This window comes from Pipra filicauda, unplaced genomic scaffold (genome assembly GCF_003945595.2).
Source record: "Pipra filicauda isolate LSUMZ 115617 unplaced genomic scaffold, ASM394559v2 scaffold167_size3244652_pilon, whole genome shotgun sequence".
Taxonomy (NCBI): Eukaryota; Metazoa; Chordata; class Aves; order Passeriformes; family Pipridae; genus Pipra; species Pipra filicauda.
Window position 1 is genome coordinate 2,350,001 of NW_024104184.1, and position 27,149 is coordinate 2,377,149.

Here is a 27,149-nt window from a genome sequence, read left to right on the forward strand (position 1 = left end):
ACTTCTAAGACCCAATTGTCCAATCAGTTCTACATATAAACCTCCTGTTGGAAGTAAACAGAATTGCACATGAGTAGGACCCTGGTATGGTTTCTGCTCTAGAGCCACAGCTACAAGGTAACTTCAAGGTAGCACTGCCCTGACAAAGAAAACAGCAATCTCACTGCCTTCTCCATCATCAGCTGCTTGTCTCTGCCATTCTCTACACAGGAAAAAGTATTCATGCAGGGACAAGGAAACAATGAGTAAATAATCTGCTTTTTTAAACATTCAACTATGATTAATTTTCATGCATCTAAACTTTCTCAACAGAAAGCCTTCAAAATTTCAGCACAGTGTTGTGTTGCCTAATCTATCACACTGAACTATCACTAGAAGACGAACCACAACAAGGGAGAAATGTCACATGCCAACATTGCACATTACTGGTAGTAGTTTATACTGGAAATGTTTTTTTCCTGTGTTCTTTATGAGGAAGGATAGGACACAGAAGATGTTTTAATTTAGAAATGCAGCTGGGGTGCCTCATGAGAGCTGCAGTTTAGAAACTTCATGGTCCTATTGTTTTCTGTTCACCAGGCTCTCTAGTCAGACAAAAAAAGTATTATACAGTGTGGTGCCTTCTCTTTGGGTTGTCTAGCTTTATCCTTCTGTTCCTCTCCGACTTCTAAGCTGAACTAACCAGAACTAGGGATTCAATTTTCTATCTAGTTGAAATCTCAATGATCCAATTACTTAAGACCAGCAATTACTGCTAGTTCCCTTCACTCTCATAATGCCTTGACTGCAGCTGCTTTTAGATTTTCATCCTTATGGATTCTTTGTGTTGCCATTTAGGGAGGCAGTTCTGCCTCAAAATTTAATGACTGTTTCCTGTTGTCTTTCGCTACCATGCCTTGTAATTCCAGTCCAATGTGAGAATAAGCCAGACAAGCCTCACACTCATACTGGAGTTTTGGATATGACCCAGATCATAACCTGCACCAGGCATTAAGGCATAGATGGCACAACATTTCAATCGTAACACTGTCAAGCATCGAGCCATGCTGCGCACAGCACAAGTAAGAAGGGGCAGTGTTCCATGTGTCATTACTCGGCCAAATCTGAGTAGTGCCTGGCACCATGGACAACAAGACGTTGTTGTCAGGTTGGCTGGCAGGAAAAAAACAGGAGTTGTCTGTCACGATAATCAAACAACTTAGTGAGAATCAGAATTAGGGAAATCTAATTTCCCTGGATTTGGCCATGAGGGTAATTGGTTCTGGCATCTCACCCCACACAGGTCTCGGGACGAGCTAAAGCCGATCTCGCCCCAGCTGCTGCCGAGGGGCCAGCCGGATACCTCTCTGCTCTGCCCTTCGCCACAGCTCCCGACGTGGCACAGCAACAGGGCGGACCGCTTCGCTGCTCCCACCGTTACCCAAAACTTGGCGAAATCCATTCCCATTCGGCCCGGCAGCCCCACAAAGCCTCCCCTCAGCGGCACACGGAGCCCCGCGGCGGGGCCGCCCCGCTGCCCCTCAGGTGCGCCCGTCCCGCCGCCACCTGCCGCGCCCCGCCCCGCCCGCGCCTTTCCGGCCGCGGCCCCGCCGCGGCCCCGCCGCGCCTGCGCAGCGGCGGCGCGGGGCGGCGGTGCCGATGCTGCCGATGCTGCCGGACGGTGCTGGCGGCGACGGCACCGGGAAAGGAATCGGGAGCGGGGCCGGGAACGGGACCAGGCGAGCTGGGGAGCGGCGCGCCCGCCGAGCAGCGCGCAGCGCGGGGCGATGAACTCGCGCAAAGGTACCGCGCTGTACCGGCCGGGCGGGCAGGGGGGGGAAGCGAGCGGGGGGGGCTGCGCGGCCGCCGCCGCTCACGCCGGCTCCCGGCTGTTCTGTTCTCCCGGCAGTGCTGGCTCTGCAGGCCCGCAGGCGGCGGCCCAAGCAGTCCGCGGCGGCCGGCAGGAGGGACAAGCACTCGGCGCCCCACAAAAAGTGAGTACGGGGATCACTGACCCGCCGGGACGGAGCCTCCCCCCGGGACCCCTGCGCTGCCTGCCCGTCCCTCGCGCGTCCCTCCCGCCGCCCCGCGGCGCCCGTGCGGGCGGTCCCGGCCCCGCCGCTCCTCGCACGGGGCTCTCGCCGCCGGCGGGACAGGCGGCGGCTCCCCCGGCCCGACACAGCCCCCGCCCGGACCGGGCCCTCCAGGACCGTCCCCGGCCCGGGCGCCGGGCTCAGCATCCTTCGGGCCGGGCCGCTGGTGCCCCGCGGGAACCCGCGCCGGGCACTCCGGCTCCGAGAACCCCCGGGTTGTCGGGGTCTGCACAGCTCTCATGTTCCTCTGGGTTCTCCCTACAGTTCTCTCATCTTCGTGGTCTTCTTTCCCTGTGCTTTCTGTTCCGAGTTTTCTTTCTGGTGGCATTGTCCCATCTGTGGGCAGTCCTTTTCTCATCCTGCTCGGTACCATCAGATTATTTCCCCTTCCCAGATGTGTCTGATTGCCATGACAGAAGTTGTGGTTTGTTTTCCCCTCCTCGTCTTCTGCTAGCCCTTCATGTTCTTGTCACTGTCCAGTGGATTTTCTCATTCTCGTGATACTCTGTTTTCACTGAACTACGAAGGAACATTCTTCCATCTCTATAGTGTTCACACTTCACTCTTTTTCTAGTTTTGGATTAATTTTTTACTCCTTGTAGTATTACATGCTTCTGTCACCAGCTTTCACTGTGTCTTGTTCAGTGGGACTTTATTGGTGACACATTAAGTTGCCAATAGTCTTGTCTTTGTTTTTGTTGTTTGGGGATCCCGTTTACCTGCTTTGGTCTGGCAGGGAAACATATGTCCTGATGTCACTCATTCCCCTCTCTTGGTCCTTAGAACTGGAAAGTAGGGCATGGTGGATGGATAGATATATATGTGGTGAGGTAGAGATGTTGCTATGTGCTATGGCAAATATGGCAGTTGATTCGAGGGGTAAGGTCTTTTTCTTTATGACTTCTAGTGGAAGAAATAATAATACCTCTGTGACTGTGAAGTGTTTGGGTTTTTTTTTTGTAGTTATGATGAATGGACGTTTTTCCCCCTTTTAGGATGGGTAAAGATAACGTATGATGAGGAGCTGGTGTAGTGGTGATCAGACTTTGATAGCTAACTTCTGTTCACATCCTCTTCCCTTACCACTGTTTCCTCCAGCATTGTATGAAGGCTGCACTATGCTTTCAGTTGTTTGAATTTGAAGTTATTGCAATGGAAACAAATTTGCTGTGCAATATATGTTGCCATTAATTCCCTTGTGTCCTTTTGGAAATTCAGTTTGTAATATTGCATGGATTTGTTTTGGCACTTTGAAAATGGAAATAGGTTAAATTTCATTGTAACTCTAGGTTCAGAATTATTTTTGTAGCTTTCAGTTAAGTCTTAACCACAAGGTTATTAATAAACTTCTGTTCTGCTTAGGTAGTAGAACATTTAATACACTTCTTAGTGGGGCTGCTTTGGGATGTCTTGCTGAATGAGTTTGTTAAAAGTTTGCTTTCACAGACACTTATTAAGCACAGAACTGGTACTCTTTGTGTTTGCTGAAGAAATTGGCTACTGTTAAGTCAGGCTGCACAGTCAGTAGCTGGCCATTTGCCTTACTGAGTCGACATTTCCAGATGCAATGCCCCAATCTGTTCAGTTGCCTCATGAAACAAGTGCTTTTACTGCAGTAGACAAGAGCCATCACTTCATTTCTGCCATGTATGTTTTCTCTTCAAACCACTTTTATGCTATGGAGACCTCCTACTCTTTTTTTATGCTTCTTCATGAAAGCAAAACTCCTTTCAAGTTTTTAAGTCTCCTTGCATATGGCTAAACAGTTGAGGCCCCCAAAATAAAGTCAGTACCGGACATTATTTCAGAAGACAATGTCAGCAAAAGTATCTCTTTTGTGCTGTTCCTAGCTTTGCTTTAACTTCAACTGCAACAGCAAACACTAGTGTTTTAGAGCCATATGGTATCTGTGATGCACATCAAATGCACAGTAGCTGCAAGCGAAAATGTTGATTTGAGGGGTGGAAATTCTATACTGCAAGTTCCCTCTAGTGAACTTGTTCACTACATGAAAATTGTGACTTATTTTTGAATCCGAAGTTGTTTTTTTTTTTAAACTGTGATTCTTAGGAAGACTTTTCTCTGCCAGGTCATTGCTTTATATGGAGCAACTTCCATTGTTGCTAGTAACAATGTGCTTCAAAGGAACTGCAGGATTCCTCTTCTGGAATTGGCTAGGAGAGTTATATTGTATTGTAGCTTACTCACAGGCCTTTGTTTGAAGAGTATTAAGATGATGACAAAAGAAGAAGAAAAAATTATAGTACACTTTAATTGAATAGCTTTTTCTCTGTTATGACTTTAATTGCTGAAGAACGCTGTGAGATTGGTCCTGTAACTGCTCAGTGTTGACCCCCTAAGTCAATGATGAGAACTGGTAGAGGTGAATCTGTATGTTTTGTGTAATAAGAGGGAAAAATAAGAAAGTAGAAGCTAAGTGTCTCATTCTGAAGAGAAAGCACGTTGTCTTAAATCGGGACTATATCTATAATTGCATGCAATCATAAACTATATGGTATGGCCTTACTTTGAATTCAAACATCCAGGCTACTGAAATAGAATAATATTCCACTTTAAGATAACAGTTAGCACTTGATTTTGGTTTTAATGGAGGGACTTGAATGTGGTGTGTGCAAACTACTTACATATTTTTTGAGTTGGACAGAAGATTAATCAAAATGGTTAATTTGGGTCCTCTGGGAATTATTTCTCCTTGAAGTTGAGATGTGCATTGAGAAAGATCTGTGAAGTAGTGTTTTTGACAGATGCCTGAGTCTGTTCAGAGGTAAATTTGCTTAGAGATAGCCAAGTCTGTTTACTGTCCTTTACTTAGCATTAGGTAATGGGGCACTAAGCACTAGGGCCTCAAGTATGTCTACCTTTTACATTCAGCAGAATGGTAGGCTCTTCTTTGTATTCATACTAGTATTGGCTTCAACTGAAACAAACTTCCATCTTGGATACTTTTTTTGCTTGACCTTATTTCTAAGTGAATATGACAAAAAACCAAGTGAATGCCCAGTTAGAGATTTGTCATCTTTAACACATTAGCTGTACATTTTTATCCAAAATCAAAAGAAAGCATTCTGTATGTAAAAATATCCAGATGATGATGCGTGGACCTATGGAGAGAGGAGTCTTTACTTCAATACAAATGTATAAATCCAAATACCAGGATTGACTTTTCAGAATTTAGTTTTCTTGTGGAGTTTGTTTTTTGGTTTTGTCTTTAAGCAGTACTTTAGAACAGGTGGTAGAGACCACGTGATACTACTTTGCAGTGGTTAAGAGTATCTGTGTAAGGTAACCCGGGAAGTGCCACGTTTCTGTTCTGTGCACTTCCAGGTGACTAACTTCTTGGACCCACAAGTATTGTACAGCTATCAAGGTTTTAGATATATGACATTACTGTGGAATCTGAAATGTGTGAAAATCATTCACTGCTTTTGTTTGTTAGCATTTCTCTACCACAGTGGTTTTCAGCCTCTTTCAATAAGTTGTTGTTTGTTTGTTTGTTTGTTTTTTTAAAGCAGCGTCTATTAGATAGTTCCTGTGCCCATGGTTATTGCCTGAATGTATTCTGTTCACTGACCAAAGGCTACAGGTAGACCTCTTTGGCTTTCTGTATGAGAATGACCATAAACAATCACAGTCTGAGGTGGTCTTGTATTTTTGAAGAGGACTAGGATAGGTTCAGAAGGATAGAACCTAAAGTTTTGCCAATATCTAGTGAAAGCAAATGAGGTGATCTCAGTTCTCTACAGAAGAACAGGACAGGTCCATTAAAAATGCAAATGTAACTATATAGCAGTTGTATTCATAATTGTTCCCTTTTATTACTAGTTCCTTCTGTTGTGAGTCTACCAGACTCGTGTTTGTAATCTAGCCTATATTTTAATAATCAATAACTAATTCTGTTCTAATTGCCTTTAGGGACTTTGGGAATGGTCCCTGTTTTACTAGGCTGTTTAAAAGAAAAATCTTTTATTAATATTTGAAGGAACAAAAAACTGTCTCTCTACCTGTCATTACAGTTCCAAATATTCATATCTTTAAAGTACTGTTGGTTTTATATATTTGAAGTGATAGCCCTTGCTTCCTGGTTTTCCTAGCAACACTTTTTTTTTCTTTTTTTTTTATCTCTAAGACACTTATCCTTGTTTTCTCATTTTTCACTTTTAACCTGTTAGCAATTATAGCATATTGTAAGAGGAGTGGTGCTGTTTGAAGCTGGCAGAGCTTTGGTAGCAGTCTTTTTCCTATGTCCACCTTTCTAACCTAGTAATGCCTTTTAGGATGAATTCTACTTTTGGAAACTATTGTGTTTGGATGGATTTCTGAAAATGTGTAGAGAAGGTATGGGGAGAAGTGGCTGGAAAAATAAGGGTAGTATAATAAAGCACATCTTACAGAACAGAATTGCAGCATTCTGTGTCTGAGCCTAAGATAACCATAGAAAAAGTTTCTGTGTTTAAAGGAAGACATTCTGAACAAGTCTTTTGGCTGAAAAAGGTGGTCTAAATTTCCAAGTGAACCTCTGCAAAGGTAGTAACTTTTTGCATTTTCTAAGTATTGCTTTTATTTTAGGCTACATGTTTGGAAATCCTATGATTTAAACAGTGTATATGTCTGAATACCACATATTCTGTTTTTGTCCGGCAAAGCAGCTGGCAGACTTTTGACTTTTATGTTGATGTCCTGCATAATGAAGTCATGTTCTGCTAGGGAAACCTCTTTGAGTGTTAATGCTAAAGGAATCTTATCTTGAGGTTGTTGGTTAAAGGCAAACCGCTGAATAGGTCCTGGTGAAATAATGCTTCTTGACAGTATTGGTGCCTCACTGTTTTTTCCTCAACTGAAGCTAGTCGATGAAAAGTCAATAATTTGAATGTAGCAGCTTAAAAGAATCAAGGGCTTCAGTTGCCTTGAGCTATTGTCAATGCTTAGTTTGAAGTTTTCTAAAATGGAAGGGAGAATTCCATAGTTAGAGGTCAATTATATTTTCCTATCCCTGAGGAAAAAATTTAATATCTCTATTGTTCTTGTCACAGTGATAAAGGTCAGAGCTGTCCAGCTATAGTATTTGTACCTTAAATTCTGATATTAAAATTGTTTACTACTTTTCAAACTGTATTAAAATTATATTGGTTTTGTATTTGTGTTTCTAAAGAAAACTCTCTTAGAACACCTTTTTTCCTTTTGCCTTGATCTGTTTCCTGTAACCTCACCTCTCACTCCAGTCATTGCTCTGTTAAATAATTGTTTGTCTCCTGCTTGCTACCTTCCTGTTGGTGATCACCTGTATGTGATGTTACTCCTTCATCACAGACTGAGAAGTATATGTTTGTGCAAAACCATTATAGAGGAGGTTCTTAGGTAGTTGCCTGGAGATGGGTACAATGGAAGTACTACTTCTATCCTTTAAGAAGGATAAGATGGGACACTAGAACCATTGGTGCTTTTTCAGTATGCTACTGTTAGTGCAATTTGATTTTCCAAGTCCTGTCAAGTACGTTTGTCCTAATACAGTGACCCACTTGTATAGTCATATCTAACAAATGTTTCTGGCACCCAGTGATGTAATACTGGCCTAGGTGTGTGTTTGATCTAAATTAGTGTGGCAGCTCTTAGATTTTCAAGGTCACCTCAGTAGATCACTTGAAGCATCTGATAGTCTGCATGAGCCTGACAGTATCTGTGAGCCTAGATCCAAACAGGGTGATCTAACATGTGGCACTCCTGTACCTGTCTGAGGAAGGAGCCGTGAAACTGGAGTTAGCTATTAAATGTGAGTGCACTGTGAATCAGTAGAGGTGTGTGTTTGAGAAGAGCTTTCATGAACCCAAGAACAGTAAGGTAATGATGACAGAGGAGAAGCGTTCTAGGGAATGCAAAATACTAAAGGAATGGGCATGCCTGAAATGCTACTTTTCTTGTAGACTTTGATGCCATCTGCAGGTCTGAGTTTTGATGCCAAAATGAGCCTGGGATTTAAAGTCATGAATCTTAAGAATTCATATTATTTCATCTGTTGTTGTGAACAAGTAGCTTTGTTTTAAAGTTTCTGTTCTCATGCTTATGTAGTAGTTCAGTAATTCACTTACCTGTCAAGTAAGAATTAGATGCCTGAGGAATTTTAAGCTTATTATTTCAACCTGCCTTGTGCAAGTATCAATCACAGGATTATAGGCCTTGCAAGGCTTCGATGTGTAAGGGTTGGCTGGTAACTTCACATCTCTTTTGCAGAATATTAAGGACTTGGAAGGCAACTGGTTAAAAGGGAAGCATTGCTTTTAAGTTTTACTAATATGCAGGTATCAGCATGCCAGTTGACTGCTGCCAAGTAACTCTGAGTTATAAAGCAAACACATGGTGATTTGGTTAGAGTGAGGCTGTCTGGGTCATTAAATGATTTTTCTTTTTAGCATAGCAGTCACAATTCAGCATTTTTATGAAAGAGGGAGCCCTGAGGAGATCAGAGGCTTAAACTTTCTTTCAAGTTCTTTTTCCTGGTGTCACAAGGCACAGTATGACAGATCCCTGTTGCCAGAATCTATTCTCAGGTGAATGTTGTAAAATTTTAGCAGTGTCAGGGAAACTTGAGTAAGACCAGGAGCTTCATGATATTGTTATGAGTTCTAGCTCAAAAGAACAAAAATTATCTTGACAGATAATAGTATCTGATTTTTTTTTAAGGTAGTGTATTGCTTCGGGTGACCTGTTTCATGTATTAGTTACATGGTGTTTCAGCACATGCTGGTGTCCAAGTCCATGATACTGGTCCTAGACATTTAATCAAATTCTACTAGCATTGCCTCTCTTTTTTTAATGTTAATTAGAGATTTTAATTTTTCTGTTTGTTTGTTTCCCAGAAATGTTTGCCGTATAGCAACTTGTAAGTCTTGGATTGTGTCAACGTTGTTGAGAAGATGACACAGTGATTTTGGTAGTTGCTTCCAGCATACTGGAAGTTGCTTCTCTATGCATTTCATAGAGATACTCTTTAATCAGAAATGAGCAGTCCTGGGAACTGGGAGCTTTGTAATAAGCTGGATATTGCTATTGTGGGCAGACGTAATCTGGGCACATCAGCCAGTCAAGGCTCTTGGAGAAGCTGGATGTGAAAACACAATATGTGGATCTCAAGTAGACTTAAAATGTGAGATAGAGTTATGAAGAAGTGAGCTGAGGCTACCACTATATTTTAAATCACCAGATACCTGTTGCATAATTACTTTGGTCTTTAGTATGGATCAGTTACTTTTAAGTAGTGCATTCTCATTGCTAAATCAAGTTTAGTAAATCCAGCATCTAAAAACTGGGTTGAAACTATTTATTCAACAGACAATACTTATTTTTCCTCAGTTGTCTAAAACAAGTGTTGTTGGGAATTGATTAGTTTATCTAAAAATGTTGCTACAAAGCTTGACAAATTTTATTTATCCTGTTCTTATTATTGAAAAATAAAATAACTGTATTTTCTAATGTTTATTTCTGAAGCCAGAAAAGTCAGTTTTGTGTAGTGAGAATATTTGTCTTGAGAATAAAGATATTGTTCTTTTAAAGTGATCATTTTGGTCTAATTTTGTGTTTCCAAAATAACTCTCACTAGCTTGTGTCTCACAGGGTGACATATCTTGTCCTAATTGTAGCATTATGAAAACTTGAGATAAAGTGTAAGTAGATCACGCTCTCTTCTCCTCCATTTGTACTTTCTCTGCAACAGCTCCTTGTCTTAATCCTCATCTTGTGCTTTACCAGGCTTGGAAAAAACAGAATATTTTTAAAAACTACAACTAAAAGAAACAATAAAATAAAACACAGCTAAATATGTACATTGAAGCGAAACCACAAATTTATTTCAAAAGTTTTGTTGTTTTCATTAGTTTTTTCCATGCATCAGCGGGTGGTGTGTGGAATTCATACTACACGTCGATCACTGGTGATTAGCTTAGAATGCAGTTTGGATTGGGTTTTGCAGTTTTGGGACACGTCAATGGAATACATTTATTTTGGGGATAATATTTCATTGAACCAAATGCTGTTGTTTTAATTTTCCTTTGTTGTTTGAAATAAAGACACCTGTATGCAAAGTTTCATCTATTTCAGGAGGATTCGTAGGAGAGAGCGTGGCAATCTAAGCCTAATCGGATGCAATGGTAAGTCTAATTTTAAGACACATTTGTGACCATTATGTCCAAAGATAACAAATTGTAAACTCAGTGTGAGTTTACCATACTAAGCAACTGAGCAACTACCAGATAAGTTTGATAGTGAAATTTTGGTTGTTAATTTGATCCATTGTTTTTTCTGGTAAATTGGGTTTTTTTTCCTGTGAGTCCATTCAAAGACTTGACCAGCAGTTGTACATCTGCCCTGTGGGCTTTGCCGCTTCTCTTTTGCTACTTTTTCAATATTACAATCCCTGAATGTTGCTGACCTCCCTTGTAAGAAGACCTTGAGCCTTCCATTTAATTTTGGTGGTTTGCATCTTTTTCCAGCCTCTCTGGCCTTGGATTAGCTGCCACTAGTGCCCACCATTATAACCCTGCTGAGGACACAAATATAAGTGTACCAGAGATGCCATGTGGGGTTGCAGGAATACAAAAATATGGATTCTAGAAATAAACAATACATAAAATAAAAGCTCATTACTTTGGAGGCAACAGGGCTGCAGTTTTGGAGAGTGCAATGATAAGTGTATGGTACAACCAAAGGTCATCACCCCCATTAGATGAGCATGAGTGTGTTGAGGTTGTGAATTCAAAGTAGTTTAAAAAATGGAGAAGGGAAGTTACTTCCCCCCAACCCCCAGAAGACTGTTGTAATAATTCTTATATGTCATCATTTATAACTATGTAACATTAGTTTTCTGATACTGCTTGTTTTCAGGACAGCTTCCTTAGATACTGACTTGGTATGACTGATCATAGGGAAGTTATAAATAAAGTATCTTTAGATGCTGTAACTGAGTTCATTAATACTGCAGCAAACCAAACACTTAAAAGTATTTTAATATTTTTATAAGAGGCTTTAATTCTGGCATATATTGTGGTAGTACTGTGTTTATGTACCTGTTGTGAAGATCTGAAAATAGTTAAAATTCTAGGTCTCTCGTAGTGACTTTTATATTCTGCCTTTGCAAATGAGGAAAAAGGAATGCAGTAACTTGGGGTGTATACATGTAAAAAGGAATAATTCAGCCTTCTAATTGTGCCACAATCGGAATCAAACCATTTGATGTATTTGCATTGTTATGCTATCTTCTTTCCCACTTTAAAACATTTTAGATAAATATGTCAAGCAGTAAAGTCACTTTAGAAAAACTATGAAAAGGGTAAAAGAAAGTCCTCTCATGATGATTTTAACACCGAAAAGTTAATGACAGCAAATAATTATCTTTTCAGTTTATTTGTGCAATGCAAAGATTGCTAAAAATCACTTCATCTGATTTCTTCAAAGTGGGAATTTTGTCTGGAGGACATACGTTTAAGCAAGGAATGTGACTGAGTTTTTAAATTGGAAAGAGCCTTTATATATGCTGACAGTGTCTCTCTTATTCCAAACAAGTGTGTATGTGATTAGTTATGGCAAAATAATGGGAATAATGCAAGAGTTAGCAAAAACTTAAAAGAGCAAACCAGATCACATGGGACCTCTGAGAGTGGCTCCTTAGCATCAGGACATGATGGACAAAGGGAAGAGAACATGCTTGTCCTGTTGGTTTTTTCAGAGTGTTTTTGAGGCGTAGGGATGTTCCTATGCAAGGGCAACGGAGATAAATGTGTGCCAGCTTCTTCCTAATTACAGTTCACAGCCTGAGGTAATAAGTTGAATTGAAACCGCGCATGGTTTGAATTCCTGTGTTAAACTCTGAACTGTGGTGCACCAGACACTGGCATGTTTGATTTAGCAATGATTGCTGCAAAGCAGCAGTCTACAGCAGGAAGAAGTCTTAGTTCTCAGAGTCTGTTTTTCAAAGCTTTTCTCAGTTTTTGTTCCATAGCAATATTTCAATTTTGATGCTGTAAAATTTACATTGGTAATAAAGGAGCTGTTTTAAAATAACATCGCAGAACTAAGAAAAAGATTTTATTGCTTTGCATTGTTTGTATCCTTAATCAGTTTTTTTCTCTAAAGTTTTTGTCAACTCTGCCAATATTTTACTTTTGAGAAAATGTATATGTTATACTTCATATTTTGTAGTTGATTGGCATTGGTATAGGTAATAAGTAATAGTTATGTAGGTGTATGTACATAAAGTATTGCCTTTACATAAGAAACTTAATTTGGGAGTATTTAAATAGCCTTTAAACTGAGTACATAAAGTCCCTTAACAGTCTGCAGAAGTAATAGTCTCATATCAGGAATGAAAGTATAATCCCTTAGTGTTCCAAGAGAGGCTGAAAACAACAAAGTAAAAAAACTGGTCCCCTCTCACTTCTTTGTCCAGTCACCTTTTTTCACTTGGTTGCTTCTTGTGGTGTTCTCATCAACACATGACATTACAAGCAAGTGAAATAAAATGGAGCAAACTGCTTTGTTTCTGCTTTAAGACTATGGTTTCTTTCAAACTGAATTATCGTAGATAATGTGGAAATAAAACCTAATCAAAAATTAAAAGCATGTTAACCCCATTTCACAGCATAGAATTTAATTTGGGGTTTTATCAACAGCAATGGAAAGCAGCAAAGCTTGGATTTGCTGCCCATAAATGTATATCCAGATTATCAGAATGAGAAGTCAGTGAGCAAATAGGGACATTGCCTTATCTAAGCAGATGCACATGGATATGGTGGGGGGTACTTGGAGGAAGGAGATAGACAGGGCAGAGCCAGAGTAAGGGGACTATATCAGAAGATGGAGAGGCTGATTTACAATGCAGGGTTTCACTGATGGGGAAAAAAATGTGCATGCGCTCCAGCTGCTGTGAGCAAACACCCAAAATGCTCAAACAAGTCTGTGAAAATTGGAAATGGCGACTTAGTGAGGTGAATAGAGCATGTCTCTGTATGTATGTGTGTATAAATAAAATGGCTTGCTATTTCTCTTCCTAGTAACACAGTGTCTTACTTAGAGGAAGATAAATTAACTTAATTCTGAACTCACTGTTTCCTTTATGGAGGCTGGGAGGGAGGGAATCCAGTGACTTCAGGCTGAAGTTCTTCCCTGCCTATCTCCTGTGTTTGCAGCATGATCCTCACCCACCAGCTGCTGAGGTATTTGCTAATGCAGCTTGGACCTGTGTGTTTTTCCTCAGGCTAAATAGCTACTGATGGATCCATCTGTATCTGCTCTTCCACATCTTGGAAGTCTCTCCTCACTGCTCTGTTGCATCCAGGTTTCAGAGAGGTTGCTATGAAGTCTTAAAGGTCTCATCAAGTAATTATTGATAGTTGAGTTACAGTGATAATAGTATTTTTTTCAAATTGCTTAAAGTCAAAATGATCCATGCCCAGACTTTGTAGTATCTGCTCTTTCTCAGGTGCTGTGCCTATCCTTCTGGGGTGTATGGTTTCATTTGGATAAGGGAAGGATATGGCCTGTCATCAGCTTCCTGGCCCCCACTGGGATATATGAGGTCGATGCTGGTAGCTTCTCCCTCCTCATTCTGAAATTCATTTGAGTAATTTGTATGTGATTCTACAAGTTGTTTCTGTGCTGCCTTGTAAAACCATGTTGCAACCCACATCAAGCCATCCAGATTTACTATATAATGGTGTATTTTACATCAGTTTGGTGCGTGTTCTTTGCCCTCTGTGATGGCTTTGCCCAGCTCCCAGGCTGCAGTCTCGTGGCCAGCAGCTGACCATTGCTGAGGTGTTTATAGTCCCAAGTCTCTGTGATCCTGTGACTTTCTAGTCCTCTACAGTTGCTCCATATCTTTAATCCCTTATACTGCATTTTATTCCAGCATGTTAAATAGTTCATTTACACAGAATAATTATTATTGCTGTGTTAGTTCCAGATATATGTATAACAGGTGCTACACTGCACAACTGTACAAAGCTAAGTGATAGCTGAAACTAAGTAGGTAAGTAATTTGGTCAGAAAGCTGTTGCTCTTCAATGCTAAAACAAATCTCCAGGTGGGCCAAGACATGTTCAGACAGAGGCTGGTGAGTCCCAAGGCTTGTGTTACGAGCTTAACACAAAGCCTGTGGCCTGTTACAAAAAACAGCAACACTAGTTTCTGTTGGTTCTAAGGTCTTGCTTTGTGTGATCCCTGGTGAGGAGCAATCACTGTTCTTTGTTCAGGTAGCCTGGGTGCAAATATGCTAAATACTTAAAACTGGTGCCATTCTCTGAACCTTGTTGCTGCTCAGGTGATTTTTAAAGCTTGCAAGAGGCAGTTAGGAAGTGACCAGGCATAAATTTAGTTCTGATCTGGTGATGGCTGAGTGAAAGTGCATTCTAGACCTTTTGCCAGGAAGATGGATGACCTTGGAATTCAAAAGATGGTACTTAAATCAGCACATTTGAGAAAATATTTGCAGAAATTGTAAGCAGAAATTTTATCAGAGAAGGGGCTTTTTCTGTGCATTTGAAAAATTGCAAGAGGATTAGCTTTGAGTTAAGATTCCAATACATCTGCTTTGTTTTTACAGGAGGTCTAGCTGTTTTATTAACATTTCAAATTATTTCCCTGCTGGGAACTGCAGCAGTAGCTAGTGGGAAAATCTGGGCTAGTGGGAAAGTTCTCATTTGCAAATCAACTTTGGAAAGACCTTTGAAGGTTGGATCTTTTTGAAGGAGTATCTTAAAATATTGGTGGTTTGCAGAGTAGCTTTTGGTTTTACTTATATTTAGCTTGTAGTTATTCAGTACCTCATTAGAAAATTGTTATTTCTTCTCTCAAAAGAACATTTGTACCTGCTGTCATGAAAGAAGCTCTAGGGCTTTTAGGTATAAGAGGACAAAGCTGTGTAGCATTGTGTGTTGAATAGACATTTTAGCTAAAACAGCTGTAAGGGCTTGAGTGCATTTTCAAAGTATGATCTTCATTATAGAAATACTTTGTGTTCTAAGTTAGATCAGAAATGTGGCAGGAAATAACGGAGAGATCTTTTGAGTATTTTTGAGAATGATATTATAAGCAAAAGACCTTTTGGTCTATATATTACTTCAAGGTTAAGGGAAAAAAATATTTTTTTTTCTTTCCTGACTGTGATATCAGTGTGGTTTTATATAAAATGTGTTAAAAAAAAAAAGTGGTGTAATAACCAAACTCTCTCTCTCTGTGTGTGTGTGTAAATATATATATTTATGAGATGTGCTGTAACAATACCAATTAGGTAAAGTTTAGAGCAGGTAACACCAATAAAAGAAAGTTAATGTAAAGCAGATAATTTAGTGTTGTTACATATTTTAGAATGCTGCACAAGTTTGAGAAGCTGTATTAAAAATTTTGGTTGTGTGTGCATTTAGATATTCATGATGATATCAAACATCTTCTGTATCTCACTGCCACAATAGTCTTGGTTCTCTTTTCATGTGCTGTAGGTATTCTTCCCTACTCTTCACCACAGGTCCCAAGTGTGTTGACTTCTCATGCCCTTGAAGTGGAGCCTCAGTGCCTGTGCTCTCTCCCATTCTTGTGACCCTTCTTCAATAAATGTAGCCTTGTTTCTGAACCCTGCCCAGTGCCATACTGGACTTCCCTTGCTGAAACTGATGGCAACCTCTGTGAGGATCTGAGCTCCTCCTGTGACTGCTGCTCACCTTTGTGTGCTGTGCCAGCTGGGCAGGAAGTGTCATGCTTGTGGTTACTGCTGTGGAGTTTGATTTGGCTGGTTGCTCAGCTGGCAAACAGGCCCTCAGCAGCTGGACAAGCCAGGTGGAAATATGACAGCTGGACTACACTGACTTTGGGCAGTACTAGTAGGATTGGGTTTTTCTCAGAGAATCACAGAATCAGGTTGGAAAAGACCTCTGAAGTCATCAAGTCCAATCTATGACTGAACATCACCTTGTCAACTAGACCATGGCACTAAGTGCCATGTCCAGTCTTAAATGCCTCCAGGAATGCTGAATCCACCACCTCCTTGGGCAGCCCAATCCAATGTCTAACCACCCTTTCTGTGAAGAAATTCTTCCTAATATCCAACCTAAACTTCCCCTGGCGCAGCTTAAGACTGTGTTTTGTTCTATCATTAGTTGCCCGGGAGCAGAGACCTACCCCCACCTGGCTACAGCCTTGTCTCAGATAGTTGTACAGAGTGATAAGGGCTCCCCTGAGCCTCCTTTCCTCCAGGCTAGATAACCCCAGCTCCCTCAGCTGCTCCTCACATGGCTTGTGCTCCAGTCCCTTCACCAGCTCCACTGCCCTTTTCTGGACATGCTCCAGCACCTCAATGACTTTCTTGTAGTGAGAGGCCCAGAACTGAACACAGAATTTGAGTTGTGGCCTCACCAGTGCCGAGCACAGGGGAATGATCCCCTCCCTGGTCCTGCTGGCCACACTATTCCTCATACAAGCCAGGATGCCTTTGGCCTTCTTGCCTACCTGGTGACACTGCTGGCTCCTGTTCAGCCAGCTGTCGACCAGCACCCCCAGGTCCTTTTCAGCTGGGCCACTTTCCAGCCACTCTGTCCCAGGCCTGTAGCTCTGTATTGGGTTATCGTGGGCAAAGTGTAGGACTGGCACTTGATCTTGTTGAACCTCACACCACTGGTCTCAGCCCAGCTATCTAGCCTGTCCAGCTGCCACAAAACTTGTAGAAGTTTAATAGCTCAGAGGTTTCCATCCACGTTTTCAAAAATAATTGTATGTGTTCAAATTTGATTAGTCTTTTGCATGTTTTATTTCCAGGAGTACTAAATTCACCACTGATGAATGTTGTGGAAACAATATTGCCAACTGTTTGTAAATGTTAATTTGTCATTAAAATTTATTATTTTTTTTCTTTTGAAATAGGGACATAGAAACAGAAAGTATTAAAATAACATAGTCTTGTCAATCAGCTGTTACTAATGCTGCATAATAAGCACCTGTGTTCCCACAAGATACCAAGGATGGCTGTAATATGAACAAAGAGTAGGGTTATCTGTAATTGTAGGACTCTTGTTCTGTGTGTGTGTTGGTTTGGATCAAAATGAGCCAGTGTGTGCCCAAATAACCAAGAAGGCCAATGGCATCCTGGTTTGTATAAGCAAAAGTGTGTCCGTCAGGACCAGGGCAGTGACTGACCCCCTGTACTCAGCACTGGTGGTCACAGCTCGAATCCTGAGTTCAGTTCTGGGCCCCTCACTACAATAAAGATATTGAAGTGCTGGAGTTTGTCCAGGGAGCTGGTGAAGGGTCTGGAGCACAAGTCCTGTGAGGAGCAACTGAGGGAGCTGGGATTGTTTAGCCTGGAGAAAAGGAAGCTCAAGGGACACCTTATTGTTCTCTACAACTACCTGAGAGGAGTTTGTAGCCAGGTGGGGGTGCGTCTCTTCTCCCCACTAACAAGTGACAGGACCAGAGGAAATGTCCTCGAGTTGCACCAGGGGAGGCTTAGATTAGGTATTAGGAAAAATTTATTCATTAAAAGGGCAGTCAGGCTGCCCAGCGAAGTGGTGGAATCACCATCCCTGGGAGTGTTCAGAAGGCATGTGGATGTGGCACTTAGGGACGTGGTTTAGTTGTGAACACAGTGGTACTAGGTTAGTGGTTTGAGTTGGTGATTATAGAGGTCTTTTCCAACCTAAACAATTTTATTAGTATGTGAAATAGCAGTGGAAAACCTGTATAAATACTAAGATCTTCTTGTCTAATTTGTTTGTTTTCTTTTACAATTAAGCCAAACTTGCTAGCAGAAATGTTTTGAAAGTTGTTTTCTCTTATATTAGGACTTGTTCTGCATTCTTGTTTTTGTATTTAGGGTACCTAGATCATCTTGACATTAAATATATAACAGCAAACCTACAGTAAACTGAAGACCAGAGAGATGGGAAATATGTTCCAGTTCTCTTATTTTGTATTCAAGAAAGTGAAAGAAGTAAGCTTTATAAATAGATTTTAGTAGTGGTATTTTTTCTGTGAAATTATGTGTTTAGAGAGTTATCAATACTGGGTTATTACATAACATAAATCAAATTATTTTATCATACTGTTTTATTCTGCCCATAGAAATAATTTTATTTTAAGTACTACTTAATTCTATAAGTAGTCCTTGGAAATTTCCTTTGCTTTGGGTGGAAAGCAGTATTTGAATTTTCTATACTGGGGAAAAACCATATCTCATGGGTTTTCAGAAACTTATTGTAGATGTTGATGTTCTCATGCTGGCTTTTATGATTATTTAATATTGTTCAAACAAGCCACTAGGTGGCAATATCAATTAAAAAATTCCAAGACATGCAATTAAAGTTGTCATCTAAAATGGGGCAGTAAGCAGTAGGTTTGAATAAAGTGAAAACATTACAATTTGTCATATGCAACATTTTCTTGATGTAGAGAGGAGGGATTCTGCCAAAGCACTTGGTGTGAGTGCCTGGTGACTGAGGACATCTGGGTTGTATTTGTCTGGATACAGGGGAAACGTGTTTTTTACTTTACTATGTCTGCAATATTTGTTATGCATTTTAAAAGGTGGACTATTATCATCCTACTTCTCGATTAAATTTGTTTTAACCTACCAGTTAGAATAAATTGGGTTACGTCTGTGTTACTTGAGAAACAAATCCTCACTGGTGTGAACATTAAACATTTAAAACTAGTTAATATAAAATCAGTATGAATTTACTTATGGCTATGGCTGAACTTCTGAAATATTTAATGTGTGTGTTATAAACAGACACTTGTTAATGGATGTGCTGATTGTATCTTCTTTGGTGTAGGTGCCACTGCACAGCACACAGGCTGGGTTTGTATGTGAGATAAACTGAAGAGACTTGTCATTAAATAGCTTGTGAATGCAGCTTAGCACATACAGAAACCGTATCCTTATGTCACAGGGCTTGTCTTGTCAGAGATATCCGGTCCTTTTATTTAGATATGTGTATCCTGGGGTTTTTTTTCCAGCATGTTTATTGAGGAAACTGTTGCTGGTGTTCCTGCTTAGGAACTGTTTAAGCTTATATCACTGTCCTGTTTGGGTTATTAATTTGGGAATACATACAATAAAATTGCTGGAAGGCAGTAACAGTGGCATTTCTGCTTGAGTGCAGTTTTACTGGAGCTTCTGTCTGCCTGCTTCATCCTGCCTCTATCACTCCATGTGTGTTTTTGAAACATCTGTGCTGTTGTTTTGTTAGATTTAATTGGAGTGTGATAGCCTGTCTTCCTTTCTGCAGCTTTAATTCTTTGTGGTTTATTCCCAATGCTTTGTGCTGTCAGTAGTGGGTACGTCACTAACCCTGCTATGGTTCTTGAATATTTTTCAGGAGGTAGGACTGTCTACTGCTTTAATACTTGGTCTTTATTTTGTTAGGATTTATAATCATTTTGTCAGGCAGTGGTTAGAGGAACTAATTTCTGTTGGAGTGATTTATGTTTTACCTTTCCATATTCTTTTGTCTGCTGTGTATTAGGGTTTTGCAGTGACTGTGCTTCTCAGTCCTTATGTCATGCAGTTTCTCCAGATCTATTTTTGGTGTGGATGACAGAGCAGAAGCATTCCCCTGAAGTGCTGTTTTTCCAGTGGAGTTGAACACACTGAATTTGAAGGTCTTTGTGCCCAGTGAACTCTGTCATAGACCAGACTGGACTGCTTGTTAGAAAGGTTGTGAGTGGTGCTTCTTAAAGTTGGTGGTAGTGTTCCCTTAAGTTGCTCTGTGTAGGTATGTGAGGTCTAGGCAAATAAGGATCATGCCTGTTGGATTTTTTTTTGTTTGTTTGTTTCCTTGTTTGTTTTTCTTTTTTACAGGTTTGATTTAACTTCAGTTCCTTTTCCATTTTCTTTTAAAGATAAGTAATTACATCACACATGGTGGTATTGTCACTGTGGTATTGTGATTCTGTGCACGCACTACCTCTGAAAGTGTAGATACTTTAGTCTTGCTGCCTTACAGTAAACATTTAAACACTACTGGGACAAAAAGGAAATATTTCCAAAATTTTATTTTGTGGTAAGACCTATGCCTGTGGAGTCTGCTGCTATTAAGATTTGTATTAAGTTTAATAATTTATAATTTATGCACTATACTCTTAGAGGCTGCGTAGAAAGTGCTTCATGGTTATGGCCTGTCTTAGGCATAAGGAGCAGTAAAGCCACATCAATACTGTATCTGGGATAACTGAGCAGGGAATGTAAATGCTAACATTCACTTAGGAGGGGGACATGATGCAAAATGAGTGAGGAAATGCTGTTAAAGGTTTTTAGACTCTGATCCAGACTCCAGTGCTGACTTTCTTGCTATATTTTTCCTCTTATTGGTATTCATTGTTGCATGTTTCTATAGGTGAAGTATCCTGGTTATATACATTGGTTATATTACACTATCTTAGTGTAATATATTAAGGTGTATTTTCTGTGATTATGTCAATTTTGAATCCTGGTGGTATTTCTCCTTCTATTACAAAGAAAAACTTATAATTCTCTTAGCTGTCCTTTTTCTTAGGGTGTGTTGTAACCAAAAATAATGTTGTCATTTCTGCTTAACAGTTTTTCTTCCAGGTATGGCATGTACTTTGCACAGTGGGTGTCCGTGCTCTCCTGGCAATTTTGTTCCGAGTGCTTTGCTTTCTATGATACTATGGTGTCTGTGTTACCACAGCCTTACTATGTCTCAGCCTTTCCAAATAATTCTCTAGTAACAGTTTTCTAACACTTTTCTGTGATTTTTCCACCTTGTTGTTGCTCCCTTGCCTCTTCTGGCAACTCCTGGTTCTATAGGGACCGGAACAAACATGATACAAACTGAACATTCCTTGTGCTTCAGTGTCTGTCATGCTTTCCTTGTTGAGAATTTTTTTCTAATGTTTGAATGGTCCTTTGTTGGATTTGTTTTTTTCTTCTGAGGGTTCCCATTAAGGATGAGTCCTGAATGCCTTTGTTCCTGTAAAAGCTGGGTCTTCTGTTACTGACTTTAGCTGGGTTAATCACTAAGCAGGTCCCTGGTCACATTCATGTCTGGTCACATTCATGTCTCTTTTTCCTTTGGAAACAAGAATCCTTGAATAAGTTAAAAAGCCCCCTACAACAAAACCCAACAGATGGACTGTGTGAACTACCTGCCTCAGCAAGTATCCTATCAGGATTGGTGCTCTGTAGAGAGCCCTATGTTTTCATCTAAGGGACATCAGAAAATGGGATGTTTTGTGGAGTGTCTGGTTTTATTTTTTCCTGCCTCACATGCTGCAAATGTAAGCTCTGTTAAATCCTTTCATTGAAACCAATGCTAACATTTTTTTGCAGTCCTTTCCAGTTTAAAGTTTTTATTTTTTTCCTGTGCAAATAACAGTTTTGTTATTTTCCCTTCTGCTTCTTGAAGATAGAGTAAATTCTGTTGGTGTGCACTTGATGTGTCTCCCAGTGATCCAGCAGAACAGGACCTGGTTTTGTGTCTGGCAGCAATACAGCCCTGTGGAGCAGGGACTGTAGGCTGCTTCTGTGGTGAGGGAGACGGGGTTCCTGGAGAGGAGGAGATCCTCTAAAGCAGTAGAGGTTGAACACTCAGTATCCAAGCTAATTGATCCATTGTTTCTTTAAAATCAGCAGAAGTGCTTAAAATAGTTTACTGCTCCTTCCTGTACCTGGTGATTTGTGCTCAGGAGATGCTGCCAGGATATGTGTGTTCGTAGTCCCTGGAAAAAAAAAAAGTCTTTGTAGTTGATGTGTGTTCCAGTGGCTCCTTAACTGTGACCTGACAGGCAGGGAAAACAATTTGCAGTGACTTCGAAGAAATACAATGAACACCAAGTTGACGGTAAAGTTTGTTGGTGGTGGTCTGAGAAATTTTGAAGGATGGCAATGATCTTTGCTCCAAAATCTTCTGAGTCCATCTGCTGCTTGGATTTTAATTCCTCTTCAGTATTGCATGCTTTTGAGAAATGGGATCAGCAAAGCCTGCATCTGTTTTTGGTAGCTGCAATACAAAAACGTTTCTTTATGTCTAGTAGGACTATTTTCGTTACTTGTTTTTTTTCTTTGAAAAAGAAAAGCAAATGCGATGCAGTTTGGCTGCAGGGAATTATATGGCTCATTTAGTTAAATACTGAATACAAACTAAAATAGTGTTTCTATTTTATTGTGGTTTTCTCCTGTATGTTTCTGCTGTCTCAGATTTTAATAGGGAAATTATCCAAGTAGCCTAGGCCCAAGATCTTGTCTTGAAAGATAACCAATTTATATGCTACACAATCTCTTATTCCCCGTAAATTAAAATTTGTTCAAGTATTTATTTGCGTTCAAGTACTTATTTGTTTACAAGGTGTATGTTGAATTTTACTTAGTTTCTCCTGCAAAAAAAGGTGACTGCTCTGTCAAAAACGAATGAAATTTGACATATAAAGAGCTGTGTAAATGATAGGTAATGTTTACAGGGTTGAAATTGAAATTTTAGCTGGCAAAGCAGCCGGTTATCTGTGTGCTAATGAATAATCTGAATATGAAGACAAAATGAAACAGTAAAGGGAAGTCAGTTCCAGCAACACCAAAAAAAAAGCTGCTTTTTTTAGCATTCTTTAGACCATTTTTAAATTTTTTTTTTCCTGTTTAATCTTCCCACAAAGGTTTGGCAGTCTTATGGGAGCAAGCAGAACACTGACCATCAGTTAGTATTACAACTCAAACTGCACACTTGGGTTGACTTTCTCCTACTTCTGTTTGTATTGCATGATAAATAAAATCAGTCAAAAATATATTGTTTAAAATGTTTCACTGAAGTAGATATTTAGTAGTTGGTTATTAGGATCATGGAGAGTATATAATAAAAATGTAACTGTCCTTGTTACTGGATGATATAGTACACAGCCTGATTTTTCTCACGTAATATTCTACTTTGAGATGGGTGAAAGGTCCCACCTCTTGTCCTGTTCAGATTTTCTGTGAGTGCTGTCCTCTTCCACAATGAGGTTTTCTTTGAACAAAACTTTTTGTTCTTCAGTATAGAAACTACATTTTGGTTTTGGTGGATTTAAGAGCCAAGAGCACACTGGCTTATGCTTTTGTTTAAAATAGTCTGTGAAGTAAAAGAGATCTCACTTCTTCATGCTGTGGTAGGTTTAAAATTCTATTCTAATTTGCTTTAAACTGCATCAGCTAATGTAACTGATCTCTGTGTTAGCGTGTTGAAGTACTGAGATGAGCTTTACGTGTTAATAAATCCCTTGATGTGCATATAAATCAGGCATAGACTGAAAATAGTAGTGAATGCTCAAATATCTATTTTTGTAACAGGTAGTATTCCAGAGAAGTCAAGGGACCTTCAAGATCCTTCAGGAACCTAACTGGTTTTGGAAGTGACTACCTTTTCTAGGCTAGTCTTTAAACCAAATCAGAAAGAGAGATGCATGAAAATGCATTGGATTTGCCTACTGGGCAGGGAGTGTTGGATTAACACCCCTAGTTTGGGCAGGTGTCCTATGTCAGGAAGGGGTTTCAGAAGAGTATTGGAGAAGCTCGCAGTAACTGGAGTAAGAAAGTGGTGGGGAAAAAAAGGTTCAAATCATAGGAAATCAGGAACCATTAATTATGCAATTTGATTATGACAGTGTTCTTGTGATTAGTTATTTTTGCAAGTATTTCTACCCAGTTCAATTTAATTTATTTAGTGAACATACTGAAAATCTTAATATATTAACATCTAAAAATTTTAATTCAAACCAATCTTAATAAATATTATTAAATGGGAAAAGTAGTGTGGGAAGGAAGGGGAAAATGGTACTTCTGTCTTATTTAAATTGTGGGCACGGTTACATTTTTACTAAAATAATACTAATCAGAATTGTCAGTAAGAAAAAAGCACTCCTGGATAACTTTGTTAACCCATTTCCTGCTGAAAGTGTGCTTTGTGCATAACATATTGTACTTTTTTTATACTTCCCAAGGAATGAGGAAAATTGGAATTATGTTTCATAGCAAAGTTAAGTTCCCTGTGTTACAATGCTCTATATAGTCCTGGAGTTAATTTTTACATTTCAGTGAGGAGATGTGGAAGCCATTGCATAATATAAATACGTAGTTTGAGTATTCGACTGAGTTTTCTTGGAACGTGAGATTTTTATGGTTTTCATGTTCTTCTGAGTGTGAAGCAGTTGTGCCTGGTTTGAGAACTGCTTTGTGCTTGGCATGTGTGACTTCAGTTAATATTGTTTGAAGAAATTCTGAAGCTTTTTTCCTTCATTCTTCAATCTAAAGGGAATTCAGATGGTGACCCTGTTAGGTTGCAAGACCTTTTGCTAAAATTGGGGCTGACTTGTCAGACTTGATGCTGCTTTTTGGTTTGCATTGTATTTGCTATTTCATGAACAGAAGCCTTTTTTAGTAATACAACTTACTAATATGCAATTTTTAATGGAGAATTTGAGTTTAACTTCTACAAACCCCTGGAGAAGAGCTGATTTTGATCAATAGTGGATCAGTAGCCACACAGAGAATTTCTGGCCTAGAGTTTTGCTGTCTGGTTGCAGAACAGGTTTGACCCACCTGTACTGTGGCTTTGCCACGTGCTTGAGAGGGAGCTGCGCTGTTGTGAAGATTATTCTTATGCAGTGCTTGAGATCTGCTGCTTTGGAAAACGGCTTTTGTGTTCTGCAAACCTGGAACTCGTGTCTAACAGGTATTTGTGACTTGTGTCTGCATTTGTGACTCACTGCCAGGCTGTGGTGGAATGGCTGTAGAAAGCAAAGCTTATGGAAACTCTTATCACTGTCTTTTTAAAACTAAAACTTAAAGCAAGCATTAGGTATTCCTATGCTTGTTTATTTTTTACTTTAAACTACAAGTTTATCTGACTATCTTAACTGCAATGATCAGAAATGTGGATTTTTCTTTACAGATGTGGTGTTTCAGGACTGCAGTATGTATGTTATGGTCTGTTGGGGATATAATTTCAAAGAGGGAGCCATAGGTATGAATTTTATGCTGTTCTTTAGCTTGATGTGGTATTATTTAACAATGCATAGAGAAATACCTAGTGTGAGTGAAGCTATTATTGTGTTATTTAAATTTTTGAATAGCATTAGGATGACGTAATTGCCTTAGATGTGGCATTTTGTACTTGGCACTGAGGTGAAAAGCATGGAGTGGGCAGAAGTGGTTGAAAGGCACATATTCAGTTGTTTGAGAAGAGCAATCAAAGTCTTACTATATCAAATTAAAACACCAAAAAATACAATGAGACACAGCTTAATTTTAATACCAGAAGAACAGGGAGAGAAAGCTAATTTTACTTTAAATAAATTAGATCACTGAGGAGGCTGCTTGGGAATTATTAAAAAAAGGTAATCATATAAATTGGCATATTAAGTTTTTCTGGGTCAGATTTTGGGGAATGAAGTTTTAAGCCAGGCATTAGGGCATTTATTCATATTTATGGAAGCTTCTGTAGAAATATAAACCCAAAGCAAGTAGGCATACTTAGCTACTTACTTAGGCACTGATGGGAGAAAAAAACCCTCTGACTTGTAAAGGAAAACCTTACAGTAGCTTATAGCAGGCTGAAACAACTAATTAAAATACTAAATCATGGTGGATTATTCCAGCATGAGCCTATTTCTGAATTTGCTTCATTATATGATTGTGCTGCTGCTGGTGATGAACTGAAATCAAGACCTTTGGTAATTTAATAAATCCGTATAAGGAGATGAATATGATTAGATTTATCATCTCTATGTTGTTGTACTGATTTTTAGGTACTTTCAGCAATGCATATATTTGAATCAAGTGTTCTTGAATCACTGTTTGAAAGACATCAGTAAACCAGACTATTTTATTTTGCATGAGACCTACATTTTAATTTTATTTTGGACTCTTCGTGTTGTTCATTTTTGATGTTACTTGTAGCACATTGATATTCTAAATTGAACAAACTGGGGGTTTTTTTGTAATAATTTAGACGGGGTAAATTCAAAGCCTTTAGCAAAGGTCACAGAGGAATATAACCTCAGATTCATGAAAACTTCAGGCTCCTACTTTCAATTAAAGTGACATGCCAGAGGTCAGTTTGAAAAGCATCTTTTAGGTAGACAAAGGAAACCTTTCATTCTCATCTCAGACATCAGCTGGTGGGGCTCTCCAAACAAATTCTTTGTTTATGTGCATCTCATTTACAGTTATTAAATTACCAAATGAAAGTTAAATAATACTGTCTTAGACACTCAGAATATTTGTACAGTCAGATTCTCCATCAAAGCAGGAATTACTTGTCAGATCTAAAGGAGATCAAAAATAAGAGGGTGGGTTTAACACTTGTGATGTTTTAAACAGGACAAATGTTATTTCTTTTTTATGCCTTCAAGTGATGTATTTGTGTACTGACTGTCAGACTCATCTCTGGACTGACAAATCTTTTATATATCTTTTACTATATGTGTTTTAGAAATTATTTGCTCATTTTGCCTACTCTTGATACTTGTATTAGAAATGACTGAAGATGTTAGAAGTTCTTCTATATAGCAATATCTTTATGTTAACTGTATGGTTATAAACCTGAAGCCCAAATACATCATAGGTGAAAACAAGCTTTTCCACTCCTTTGGTAAGAAAATAATTAACTAACTAATAGCCTGTAAGTAAAGGATAAATTCTTATAAATGTTCTCAAGGTGTTTAAATTTGGAGGAGTATTTGATTTTTACTCTCCCTTCCAAAGGAAAAAGATTTGGTTTGAACCTCATTACTTCAAAGCTTTATCTGAAAGGTTTCCCTGCTGGCACTGATTTCAGCTTTCAGAACACAGGCTGCTGGTGTTACACATGTGACTGAAATTCCTCTGGCAAACGGTTATGAAATGTTTTAGAGCAGCTGCACTTTTACCTGCTCTTAGCTTCCTCCTGCCCCTCACTGTTGCTTTGAAAAGGCAAAAATATGTGAAAACCAAAACCAAAATAAACTCTTAAGTGAATCAGCATTTAGCAGTGCTAAGTCATCTCCACTCTTAGAAATTCTTCATCCTATTTGTGGCTGAACTGTTTGCAGAATCACAGAATG

General features: G+C 39.4%; 1 protein-coding gene across 3 annotated transcripts in view; it reads left to right on the forward strand.

Annotated features, from left to right (window-relative positions):
• Positions 1-1,649: 1,649 nt before the first annotated feature.
• Positions 1,650-27,149, forward strand: part of SRPK2 (SRSF protein kinase 2) — a 142,508-nt gene continuing 117,008 nt past the window's right edge. For 2 of the 3 annotated variants that reach the window (XM_027751805.2, XM_027751807.2), the window contains exons 1-2: positions 1,680-1,782; positions 1,889-1,973. In XM_027751805.2, coding sequence (XP_027607606.1) covers positions 1,767-1,782; positions 1,889-1,973 — 101 coding nt within the window. In that variant the 5' untranslated portion in view covers positions 1,680-1,766. Of the gene's footprint in view, positions 1,783-1,888; positions 1,974-27,149 lie in introns of all 3 variants that reach the window. The other variant, XM_027751808.2, reaches the window with a different exon arrangement.